The sequence below is a fragment of the Solenopsis invicta genome, chromosome 4 (genome assembly GCF_016802725.1).
Source record: "Solenopsis invicta isolate M01_SB chromosome 4, UNIL_Sinv_3.0, whole genome shotgun sequence".
NCBI classification, from domain to species: Eukaryota; Metazoa; Arthropoda; class Insecta; order Hymenoptera; family Formicidae; genus Solenopsis; species Solenopsis invicta.
Window position 1 is genome coordinate 27,017,903 of NC_052667.1, and position 13,022 is coordinate 27,030,924.

The following is a 13,022-nucleotide window of genomic DNA, read 5'->3' on the forward strand; positions in this document are numbered from 1 at the left end:
AGAACGTTTTTACAAAGGAACAAATTGTGCTGCGTTGTAAAAACATCACGTAAATTGCGTGTAAAACCTGTACTGTACGTGGTATAATCATCTTTGAATAGGATTCTCTTCGCTTCACTGATTCGTTGGTTATTCCCCATTATGCATAGGTAAAGCTCAATTACGCACGCCAATTAAGTACACATACGGTAATGCTGGCCGAGAGGGAAACGAAGATAGAGACGGCGGCGGTGTCGTGTGTCTGTTTCTACTTTCCCGTAACGAAAACAGTTGACGCTGCGTGTCTACGTCGGAATCGGTACCAGCTGCAAAAGGTCGGATTGCGAGTCAGATCTGTTAACAGGTGATCCGTCACTATCACCGCTTCTCCGATGGTCTACTTTTCGAGCAAGATGGTCCGCGTACCATCCAAGGTTGGCTTGCGTAACGGACCAGTAATCTCCAGGTTGCGCGCGCGCGGCGCCTTCCCATTAATTTCTTACATTTTTCGCACGACCATCGCCTTGCTGTTGCACCAAATAAGTGCAAGCGAGACCGTCCGCGGATACATATATTTCTCGGGACCTTCGTGGCGCGCTGACGAAACGGAACTCGCGTTTCGCCGTGCACTCGTCTATTATGTATTCATGAAAAGTGACTCGTAATGTATTACGTTATACATTTTCAATTTGCATCGCACTTTTATTTTGTAAATTTTTTAAATCTTTGATTATTTCTTAATGCCCCAGAAAGATTTCTCTTCGGCTTACACCGTCACGTTCCGTTATCAGAAAATTCCTGACGTTTCATGGAAACGAAACAGAATTTTGTGAAAAGTTGCAATTTAAAAATTTGCTATTAATAGTTATGAAATTCTCTTGGTAACAATAACTAAAAACTATATGCACCTCAATCGGTGCTAACTGAATTTTAGCGGAAATTAGTTTTCTATTCAATTTTTTTCATTCAAAATTATTTTTAAAAACTTTTTTAACGACGATAAACCAGCTCATGCGATTTATCGTTTTTTAATTGGGTTGAAAAATCTGTAATGCATTACGGTCGCGATGCGAGAGATTTTTCGCGTCTGGTTTTCGTCATCAAGTCATTTGAACGAACCGATTACTTAACAATATGCAATGCATTTACGATGCAGCAGTATGCACATATTACGTTCCTAATTTGCACGCGTTGTTAATTAGCCATTGACCTTTGTTATCTTGCCCGAAGGTAGCCGTTTTTCAGACCAAAGTTTAATTGGCTTTACGTATAACTCCTTTCATTACAAACTGCAGCAGCGGGCGCCTGATTATTCGCCTGATACTACTAACCGGTTAGAATTGCCTGTACTTTGTTATTGCATGTATATAACGATCCCGATGCATATCCCGCGGTTTACGCGCGTCTATTTCCATTGCACCTGATACCCCGCGCGCTATGATTAAGTGTCATTTTTCCCCCCTCTCTCGTCCCGCGGTGGAATGACGGCGCGTCGCCTCGCTGAAACAATCCGACGAGAACAATGTGAATAGCAGGATGAGGTATTTCGTACGACCCAGTTAGCTATGTCAGACAATTTAAGACGCGTGAACGAACCGCAGCGGATCTCTCTCTCTCGCTCTCTCTCTCTCTCTCTCTTTCTCGCAACCCGTTTATCTAATGTAACGTCACTGCCATGGGAATCCGCAAAATCATTTGCCCGTCGAATGACTAGACTCGACTCGATTCAACTTGACTCGACTTGACTCGCTCGACGACTCACCGCGCTGCATCTCGCAGAAGACAAGAGGAGAGACGTTACGAAATCCACGCAACTATAAATCGCGAAACGATGATCGCACGTAGCCCGCGTATATACGAATTTATGTAACCTCCCCCGACGCGAACACAATTTGAAATGACTAATTATAGTAATGAGGGGAAAGGGAAAGGCAATATTTAGTAACGCGCGTGTGTGTTACCCGTCTCGCGCGGGTTTCAGTAACCCGCGGGACCTATAGTGAATAGAGACAACATAATTCTTGCAAAGGTGTTTCCTTTATTTCGCGCATAAAATATACATAATGGCATCCCACGTAGGAGTCTCAAACCATTGTTATAAAAATATAGGTATATGTATATATAATTATGTCATGCGTTGCTTAACTATATATGACAATGATACGCTCTTCGAAAGTAATCGGACTCTCACTGCTTCGTTATTGTTTGGATCGCGACCCAATTAATTAGGTATACTATTTTATTGAAACGATAATTGCGCTACTTCTACTTTAAATATGTGAAATGTTCAATTGTCAACTTGTTTAAGATATTTTTGTTTAAAATATACTTTGTCGCAATTTTACGTGTTATAATTTACTTATTAAGTATTCGCTATTGCAATCCTATGAATATGAACTTGCAGTTCAAATAATATTAACAAATATGTCGCACAAATTATTGTTAAAAATTATATTCTGTAGGTTTTATAATCATATTTTATTTGATAAATACAATAATTAATTGTGTTAAAAGTGTTATTATATGACACTTCATGAGGCAAGGTTGCCTTAAAACCGTGCACCCTGTAACGTTTTCACACCTTTGATTACATTCAATTGATAAATTCTTATGTCTAACAAACATCTAAGTGCCGATGATATCCGCATGACGTCCGATTCATCTCTTTTGATAGTAAAGGTGATGTGGTTTGTATTTTTATTAAAGCTGAATAAATAAATACGTCGCGTTTTAATACTTACAAGCTGCACGTATTCCATCAACGTCTGCCACTAGCTTCGAGACATGAAGAATTTTAATAAATATTGTATTGGTAATAATATATCAATGTTATTAATTATAGCGCTTATAATTATTTTTTGCTTTTGTGTAAGGATACAAAATTGAATTAGAGTCTAACATTTATTTAATAACAAAAATTTAAGGTATTTAATATTTCTAATTTAATCAGTAAGATTTGATTAGACGACGATGAATACAATCAGCATACACAGGACTTAATATTATTCACTCATAATTTCATTATAAGGTTTCCGTTAAATATTCGTTCTTGATGCAATTTAACATCAAAAATATTTTTTGCACTGATCTACAATTCGCAATTTACGATTTATTATTTTTACTATAACAATGGCAAATGAATATAAAAAGTGAATTATATTTCGATGAAATACTTTAAATTTGATAAAAATTGTATATCAATTGTTTTGTCGCTCTTTTACATTTTTCTTACTAATTGCAAAACAGTAGCAAAAACAATAAGTAATAAAAACTTAATGCTCGAATTTGATAAAACAATATTTTTATATATTTATTAGTAAAATATAAAAAATGCATATGCTTTAAACTATATCAATATAAAATCAAAATATATTAGATATATATATATTTTTTTTATATAATAAAAATGTGTTTAATATATATAAATACATATATATATATATATATATATATATATATATATATATATATATATATATATATATATATATATATATATATATTAAACTAGTAAAGCTAATCAAAAATACATACAAGCGACAATGTAAACTGCATCAATTACAAACGTGGAAACCCCAGAAAGGATGAGTAAAGGATGGTAACTGTAAAGCAGAGTAATCAAATTTCTTATACATAAAGGGAATGCAATACGAATAATCAATATCACTTAGATTACGCAATAGAGGCTCGTATTTACACGTGTCATTCGGCATTAACAATGGTGGGAATCATCATTAGATGCCGATTGAAAGTTTAGCTTCATATTTATCCAACCCGCGGAGGCAAGTACTCACGATCTGGCTTCGCAGGACCTTGCGGCGGGAACGGCGAACCCATCTCCCCAGGTTTCCCAGGAATACCTCCTGGTCCAGAAGGTCCACTTGGAAACGATGGGCCGCTTGGTCTACCACTGGGATATCCACCTGGGCCACCAGGGCCTTGCGGACGACCACCCGGTGTACCCGGGAAGCCGCTTGGACCCTGCGGACCAGTGGGTCCCTGAGGTTGTCCTGGAAATCCTGGAGATGGTCCACTAGGATAACCTGGACTAGGTCCTTGAGGTCTCGTCGACGGTCCAGAAGGGCCAGATGGTCCTTGAGGTCTTCCAGGATATCCTGGACCGCTTGGTCCTTGAGGTCCTGGACCACCAGGACGTTGCGGACCTCCTGGATAACTTGGACCACTAGGGCCACTAGGAGCACCTGGACCTCCTGGATAAGTAGGTCCGGACGGTCCTGCCGGCGGATTTAAATATCCAGGTCCAGGTCGCCCAGATGGACCTTGTGGTCCCGGACCGGATGGAACTCCTCCTGGTCGTCCAGGAAAGCCGTTTGGACCACTTGGACCCATTGGTCCTTGAGGACCACCCGGATAACTACTCGGTCCTGATGGACCTGAAGGTCTCCCTGGATAACCGTTTGGTCCTGACGGACCTTGAGGTCCTGAGGGACCTTGAGGGCCTGATGGACCTAGTGGCCCTGACGGACCTTGAGGGCCTGATGGACCTTGAGGTCCTCCTGGATAACCACTTGGTCCTGACGGGCCTTGAGGCCCTCCTGGACCACCAGGACGTTGTGGACCTCCTGGATAACTTGGACCACTTGGGCCACCAGGACCGCCTGGACCTCCTGGACCTCCTGGATAAGTACCAGGTCCCGCAGGTCCTGAAGGTCCTTGAGCTGGTGCTCCCATTATAGTATAGTCATAAAGATTTTCATTTAAATAATAAAGGCTTGGTGCAGAGTTACAGTCGAATTGATTCCACCATACACAAACGAAAAATTGTTGATGGAAAATTGTTCCGTTTGGACAAAGGAAATCGTAAGTCTTATTGTTGGCACATATGTGAAAAACTTGGCACTGGGCTTCCACGTCAGCATAATAACCAGGGAATTGTTGGGCATCGCAGCGGAAACTGGTCTCCGGAATTTCACTATATATAGGATAATCGGTACCAGGTTCGCCAGGAATAGCTGAATAATCACCTTCGTCATATGATCCATCATCTTCATGCGTGTATTCTCCAGGTCCGCCAGGACCTACTGGATGACCAGTACCTGGGAATCCTCCCGGCCTTTGCTGGCCTGGTCCACTTGGAAATCCTCCCGGCCCTTGCGGGCCTGGTCCACCTGGGAATCCTCCTGGTCCTTGCGGGCCTGGTCCACCTGGGAATCCTCCCGTCCCTTGCGGGCCTGATCCACCTGGAAATCCTCCCGGTCCTTGCGGGCCTGGTCCACCTGGGAATCCTCCTGGTCCTTGCGTTCCTGGTCTACCTGGAACTCCTCCTGGTCCTTGTGGGCCACTCGGATAACCTCCTGGTCGTTGTGCTCCTGGTCCGCTTGGATATCCTTCTGGTCCTTGCGGGCCTGGACCACTCGGGTAGCCTCCTGGTCTTTGTGTTCCTGGTCTAGTACTAGGATAGCCGTTGGTAGATGGTCCACTTGGGCCTTGCTGACCTCCAGGACCTCCAGGTCCTGCTCCCGGGTATCCTCCTGGTCCCTGAGGACCTGGACCACCACCAGGTCTTTGAGTACCTCCAGGATAGCCAGCTCCTGGCCCTCCACTAGGATATTGAGTTCCCGGACCACTTGGCTTCTGTGCCCCACCGGGATAACCGCCAGGAGCTTGTCCGCCGGGATAACCTCCGCTTGGCCCTTGTCCATTCGGTCGACCACTAGGATATCCAGGACCTTCCGGTTTTCCTTGACTGGGTCCACCATTCGGGTATCCAGGTCTTTGTCCACCTGGAAACCCACCTGGGGCTTGTCCACCAGGTCTACCACTAGGGTATCCACCGCTCGGTCCTGTTGGAAACCCCTCTGGTCGTCCACTTGGTCCACTTGGTGCACCAGGACCCGCTGCTGGTCTTCCCGTTGGTTCACCGCCCGGAAACGGAATTGATGGTCGTTCCCTAGGATATCCATTGGAAGGTCCTTGACCCGGAAAGCTAGGCTGTTGTCCTCCTGGTTGAGCACCTGGACGTCCTGGAAATCCTGTTGGTCCTGATGGATAACCTGGACCACTTGGCCTTCCACCAGGTTGTCCACCAGGAGCTCCTGGTCCTACCGGACCTCCAGGTGTACCTGGACCAGATGGATAGCCTGGTCTTGTGCCGGCTTCTCCTCCCGAAGTACCTGGTATAAGCGGATTTGCCGGTCTAGGATAATTATATCCCTCGTCAGCCTGTAATGTTAATTATGTTGATTAATAATATTAATTGTGTCTAGAGAACGTTCATTAAATTTTAATAGAATTGAGACGTAATTCTTGTTGAAGAAAACAAAAAGATTCAAAATAATGTGTTATGATTCTTATAATTTTTTCTTATCAGAAAATTAATTTGTAATATTATTATAATATTAAAATATGTAATTTTAAAGTTAAATAACATTTTAATTGATATTAATGATGCAGAAATAATATTCACTCATATAATGTATGATTCGTTTTAGATTCATTTATTACATTTGATACCGCTTTAGCATCTGTTGAGATCATGATACCCTTGAACAATTAATTATATCAGATTTATGTATTCCGACATCGTTAGAATCGTGCTTGTAGAAAAGTCTGAAGGAGCGTCTTCTCGTATCCTCGATCATTGTGATCGTTATGAAGTTACAACAGTTACAGTCACGACCGATTAATATGAGAGTGCTTAAACTTGCGCAACCGAAAATGCTGTTTCATAAGGTGGGAAAGAAGGAGTAAAGATGTGTTGATCGTGAAAAATTGAAATGACTGCATCGCGCTGATTTATATCGACTTTGATATATCGCTTTTCTAATAGAAAGTGCTTAAATCAAATAAATTAATTGTTAAAAAATTGCAAGTTACATTAAAAGATACTATTAATTTAAAAAAAAATTTTTAATGATATAATCTATACTTAAGAGAGGAAGTTACTTACCTGAGCTGTAACAGCCAGCAAAGCTGAAACAAATACAACTAGTATTATTTTTGGTTAAGTACCTTGACAAATTGCGCTTGTCTTTATCTAACGCAGATGTTACAACGAGCTTGTTACAAATCCATCACAGAATTTTTATTATGACATCAATTATGTTGAGTGTTAACGGCTGAATGTCGCCGACGCCGCCTTCAGTAACCGGCATAATTCGTCGCGATGACGAGACGTTGCGTGCGGGTCTCACAGAAGAGAAATGTGTCTTGAAAAATCTCTGACATAACTTCCCGTCTAATTAATTAAGGAGCATTGTCGAGCGCGCTTAGAGCGTAGATACGAAGAAGCTACAGGTTCTTCGCACGCTTGGCAGTACGTAAATCGCATAAAAAAAATGAAGAGGGCTAAACGCAGAAGAAAGGAACGCGCATGCAAGAGAGAGGGAAAGAGAGAGAGAGAGAGAAAGAGAGAGAGAAGGAAAGAGATGCGCACAGTACGAACGAGCTGCAAGAGTGCGTGTGCTGTGTTACACGAGAATTGTGAAGAGAGACTCCCGTGCGCGTTTTCGCAATGACACCGTCATGCCGGTCGGCGGATAACGCAAGCTACTTTGTTAGGCAGATACAGAACTCTGGTTCTTGGGCATGCGAAAAGATCTAGATGGTGATCTTCTTCAAGTTTTTTGAACTGATGTTCTTAGAAACAGTTTTGAGCGCGGTTTTTTTCTTTTTAACTTTTCAGTAAATCTCGTTTGCAAACTGAAAGCTACACTTCATTAATTATCGCTCAATCTTTCGTAATATAGCGGCACCAAGTGTGATATTGAAAATGATGAATGTTATATGCAAGTAGCGAAGTTAATTATGAAAATCTTAATTAGCTTTTCCTGTTATCGCGATGAATATTGTTCTTGATGAACATTTGAGTAATTATCAAACGATTCGAATCATCGATACTTCCCAGGCATTGACGTTGATAAATTAAGATTTAATGGTGACTTTACTTTGACGCAGATTAATAGGTGTAACTTAGCAAATACGATTGACATGACCTCCGCGGTTCAAATAAGATCTTTGCCACAGCGGGTCATGATAGAAAATTACTTTTTATACTGAATGTGACTCTTTTGTTTCTATCTAATAATTTATATTAATCAAGATTTAATTTTGAATATATTAACCTCGTATTTTTTATTGCTTATTACTAAATTGAATTTAATTATTTTACATCAACGAAAATAATAAATTGTCATTGCAATAAAAGACAGTTTAAGATTATTCAACGTCTAAAATAGTAATTTGTAAATCTTACATTAAATTTTCACAATTCGCTAATAAAATTTGATTTTAAAATTAATTATGCAGAGATATAAATTTAATGGCGACATTTTCCTCTCTAATGATTTCTAGTTTCAATAAGCTATATTGATTGATTATTAAACACGATTATATATAAAAGCATATTAAACTGTTTAAATAGTTATAATTATTGTGAGCATATGGGAATCTTTTTCCGTTTAGATGTACTACAAATAATTTTATCAAAGATATTTCTCTTCCATTCCCCATTGGTCATTTATTGCTACACTACGCATAATTTGAGCAAAAGGCCATTTCAAGGCAACAATATCACAGTACCATTATTCGTACATCTTCCTGTTGTCGGTTGATAGCCTCGGTTTTGGTTACCTCGAAACAATGGGGCGCAGATCAAGATGCGGCCGAACCTCGCGTGATCTACGAAGATAATCCGAGCACGGTACTCGATGCATCGTTCGAGAGGATCTTTGACCGTTACGTGGTTACACTAGTATTGCACGATCGTCAGAGTATTGACGTAACTTGCCCGAAGGGAAGCCGTGGCGGAAACGGCTTAACCCGTCTTCGGCTATTTCTTTGAACTACGAATTTTTCTTATCTATATATTATAAAAAAAAAATCGCATTTACTTCGTATCAATGGGTATAGCTGTAGCAGTACGTTAAAATCTCCATTTCAACTATCTTTATCACACTCATACATACACATACACGTTACTCACAATTTTTAGGAATTACTATAATTTAAGTATAAGAAAACTGCGATAATTCATACTTTATAGTTTGACTTTAAAATTAGCAAAGTTTGGCTTGCTTTCAAATAATTCTTTGTCTTTTCTTTGGTCTTCCAAGCGTCCGCTTTTTTCATAGATTTACGATCTTGAACCGTGCCCGTTTTTAAGATTCGTAAGAAGCAAAGCGATAGAAGTTGCGCTAACACGGTACGCTGCATACACTTGACCTTTATTTTAAGTGCGGATGATCGTAAGCGTAAAGGGTGACCCCGTAATACGTAAAAGTGCTTTGGAACAATACCAGCCCACGGCGCGCTGGCTTATCTCTAATTCGTTTTAATTAGAGGATATTACGAAAAAATATTGTAGACTTTGCGTGAAGGTCCCATAGAAATTTAAGATTTATTTAGACTGTAATATCACAGTTGAATCATAGAAGACATACTTATTGTGACAGCTTTAATTTCATTAAATACTATTCGATAATTGTTTCAAAATATAAAATAATTTTAAAACACAGCTCATATTAAATTGGTAAAAATTTTCTCGCGTATTTGTTTGATCGCTTGGTATGAATTACAATGAAGACACTTACGATTTGTCATTGTGTCATAATTTTGTTTTTATACATATGAAATTTATACACATGGAAAGAAAATTTAATAGAAGGTAATATTATTCTTAAATTATGTAATCTGTCTAAGACAAACTCTTCTTTCTATTGAATATGTGAAATTACCTATGAAACATATTTAGATAGTTTTTATGTCACGTTCACAATGATCGTTCATGAAGTATCCCTGTCTTTCTTCTACTGTGATTTGCAGGCGGCACACGAAGAAGAGACATTGTCAAAGAATGCCACACCGATTGCGTGGCGCGTAATGGCGCGTATGAAAACTTATACGGTACGATAATTCGATGAACGGAAGATAAAGTTGGCGTAGGGATTGCTTAAGAATTGCTCGGGGACTTTTCATCTTCTTCGATTATCGAGACGAAGGTTATACTTGACGTTGGGACACGTCACAAATTGCGAACTTTCTTTTCTCTGTCCACGACACTGCAATCTTTGCTAATCTTTCTGTTTTCTCCAGAGAAAAACCGACGGATATTGCCGCGTGGTTTCTTGCGTCGCTTTTTATTAGCTCTTCTCATGTGCTTATTTGATGGCATGCTAACGTAACAACCCGATTACCACATTAGATGATTGCACGAGATGAAGTCATGCGATGAGCCCAATATCTTGAATCAATATCACTTTTATCTTACCGATCCAGAGCAAGCGTAGCCGCATTTTTGCTGGCGCAAGCACCCTCAAGGAGTGGGCGAATCTGAAAAGATAATGCAATCTTCGATTGATCTGTTTCATGCGTAGTTAATACGTAGAGATGTTTTATGAAGATCAAGAACATCAAAATTCTAATGGTTGGCACTAGTTTTTAATTATATTCTGTTCGCAAATAAACTTTATTTAAGTTATTATTATATATTTTGTTACTTGTTGTTAAAAAAATTTTACTTCATTATCCATAACATTGCCAAAAATACTTTTGTAAAATGTTTTTAAATAAATTTTGTGTTATATTTGTTAGTAAAAATATGTAATTCATTTTACTAACACTAAATATTTTTGTTAAAAATGCTTGTATTAAAAAAAATCATAATATTCTTTTTATATTATATAATGGCATTGTAATAAAAAATAATAAAATCTTAGTATATTGGCATTACATTCAATGCTTTTGATATGAAAAAGAAATCAACACTGCAATAATATTTATGAATTTACTCCCCAAAGATTTGAAAAATTAAATATTTCTTTGAAAATATAAAATGTGTTTTTTGTGTATAATATAAATATTTGTTGAAATTTCAAACAGTTATTATTTAGTGTGTGTTGCAATGTTAAAAAGAAAGAATTTTGACGTTCTATATGTTCCTCACGTTATAAATTTCAATATTGTGTACTTTGGTCGTTGGTTGAGCATGTACGCTTGCTTATTGTAACTTACGTCGCCCTTTTTTGTACACGAAGGGATAATGTATTAAAGATATTTACAAGAAAATGGAACTCCGAGATACGCTCGAACGGAAATCACTGACCGTGCTGCTTTAATACACTGTTTTAATACTTTGTTCCTCGTTCGATCTCCGTGCATTGCGCACGGAAGTTCGGAACCTTCGTCGGGTCATTCGTGCGTGTTATCGGTGCCACGTTGGGATACGCGCGCACAGATGCATTAGAGAGGAAAAATGTAATAACGAACTCAATTCTCGGGGCGAACACTGGTCGAAACGGGAGGAAAAAAAGGGTCCGATTCGTGCGACAGACGCGAGAATTCGCAGAGTCGTGCGACAGACAAAAGCGCGATCGTGGATGCCATTAGGGGGATGAAGTGGTGTCGTGGACTCACCCAACCGATCCGTAGGTATAAAACACACCGCAGTGCTGAGGTAAGTCAAGACAGTGACTGATGGTGGAAGTAACTTCATCGGCATATATATCCGTGGGTAGCACCCCAAGTGCTGATACGCCCCCACCAGGGATGAGCCCCGGCGCTCATCCTTCGACCTCCTCCAGATCGAGCCCCCTTTTTTTCCTCTGTTCTTCGGGATGCAAGGTGGGGAAGCACCGCGAAACCGCGGATAGCGATGGGATGGATCCTTTCGCGCGGGACTTCGGTATTTCTAAAAATCATTAGGAGAAATGACGACATTGCTTCTGCACTGATTTCTTTTTCGTTAAATTTTAGGAGATACATGTAACTTATGTTGCAATTATAATTTATTCAGGCAATTTCTATGTTAATAATAATTGTTTTAAGAAAATAATATTATCTAAGATATATGATATTGCATATTAATAAACAATCATGTAAATACCTTGTATAACGCATATTTTACAATAATTTAATTTTAGTAATAATACAGAGAATATTTATTGAATATTCAACATTCTATCTATTTTACATAATCTCCCATATATGGAAGATCCATCCTACCATATAAATAAGGTAGGAACCACATCTAAAAGTAAGAGTTTCGAATAGAGAGGGGAAGCATCTAAACCTTTTTGACCTCGGGTGATTACCTAAAGTAAATATCGACAGGTTGGACCCGAAATAGCGGGAGCAGATCTAGCGCGGGCCCATTACTATCCATAAGCGGTGCGCTATCCGTGGAACGACCTCACGACGTAAGTGACCCGCTGCGGGGCCGAAGGAGGCCTCCTCCATAGGGGGGTCCTAACGGGGGATCTCGCGGAGATGAGCAGCTCGTGGGAGGCCGGGGTTAGTGAAAGTGAAATACTGCAAGTAGAGTAACGTCTACTGGAGTGCCGTGTATTTCGCGTTGCTCTAGTCGACGATGAGGATCGCGAGGATGTTTTTGCACATCTCGATCTATCATCTATCTTATTTAGATAAAAGAAGTGCTCGCTGCTGCCGCGATTACCCTTTTGCTTATTAAAGCACAGGCAGAATTTGCATCATCTTTTATTAGCAAATCTAAATGAGCAGAGCAAGCAAAGGTAACTGTGTTACTTTAATTACAGTTGCCTTAATTAAGTTACTTTAATTAACAATAAGAAGTATGTTTTTTTATATTTTTAATAATAAATCTTCTCTTGAGTAATAAATATTGTCTTCTACTTAAATTTGTGGCAAAATTGTAAGTAATTATTTTTACAATCTAACAATTAATTAACTAGTGGAAAATTAAACATAAAATTCATTTCGAATTACAGACGTTTAAAAAACATATGTGCCTATTTCAATATTCTAAAATATTTTTCATTAAATGCGAGATATTAGAAAAATTTCACAGATTTTAATAACGTATTAATTTTATTAATATATATACACATATTCATATATACATGTGTATATGTGTATAATTTTTCATTGTGGCACAAAATATATAAACGTACAATCCTTCCTTAAGCAATTTTATCGTTTTCCATAAGTAATTATGGAGCAATTGCATTTGTAAAGCTATGGTATGATTATTTCCAACTCTGAATCTTTGCCTGAAATCAAAGAGAGGTGATACCTAATAAATAATGCATGATATCGGAAAGCTGTAG

At 39.1% G+C, this 13,022-nt stretch overlaps 1 protein-coding gene across 1 annotated transcript; it reads right to left on the reverse strand.

Moving 5' to 3' along the window:
• Window positions 1–3,495: 3,495 nt before the first annotated feature.
• On the reverse strand, window positions 3,496–11,488 carry LOC105196400 (collagen alpha-1(I) chain). Its single transcript, XM_026132785.2, has 4 exons — window positions 11,353–11,488; window positions 10,208–10,269; window positions 6,890–6,912; window positions 3,496–6,162 (listed from the first exon to the last, which is right to left on the reverse strand). Exons 2-4 carry the CDS (start codon window positions 10,230–10,232, stop codon window positions 3,745–3,747), a joined length of 2,466 nt encoding a protein of 821 aa, XP_025988570.2. The 5' UTR covers window positions 10,233–10,269; window positions 11,353–11,488; the 3' UTR covers window positions 3,496–3,744.
• Between the last annotated feature and the right edge of the window lie 1,534 nt (window positions 11,489–13,022).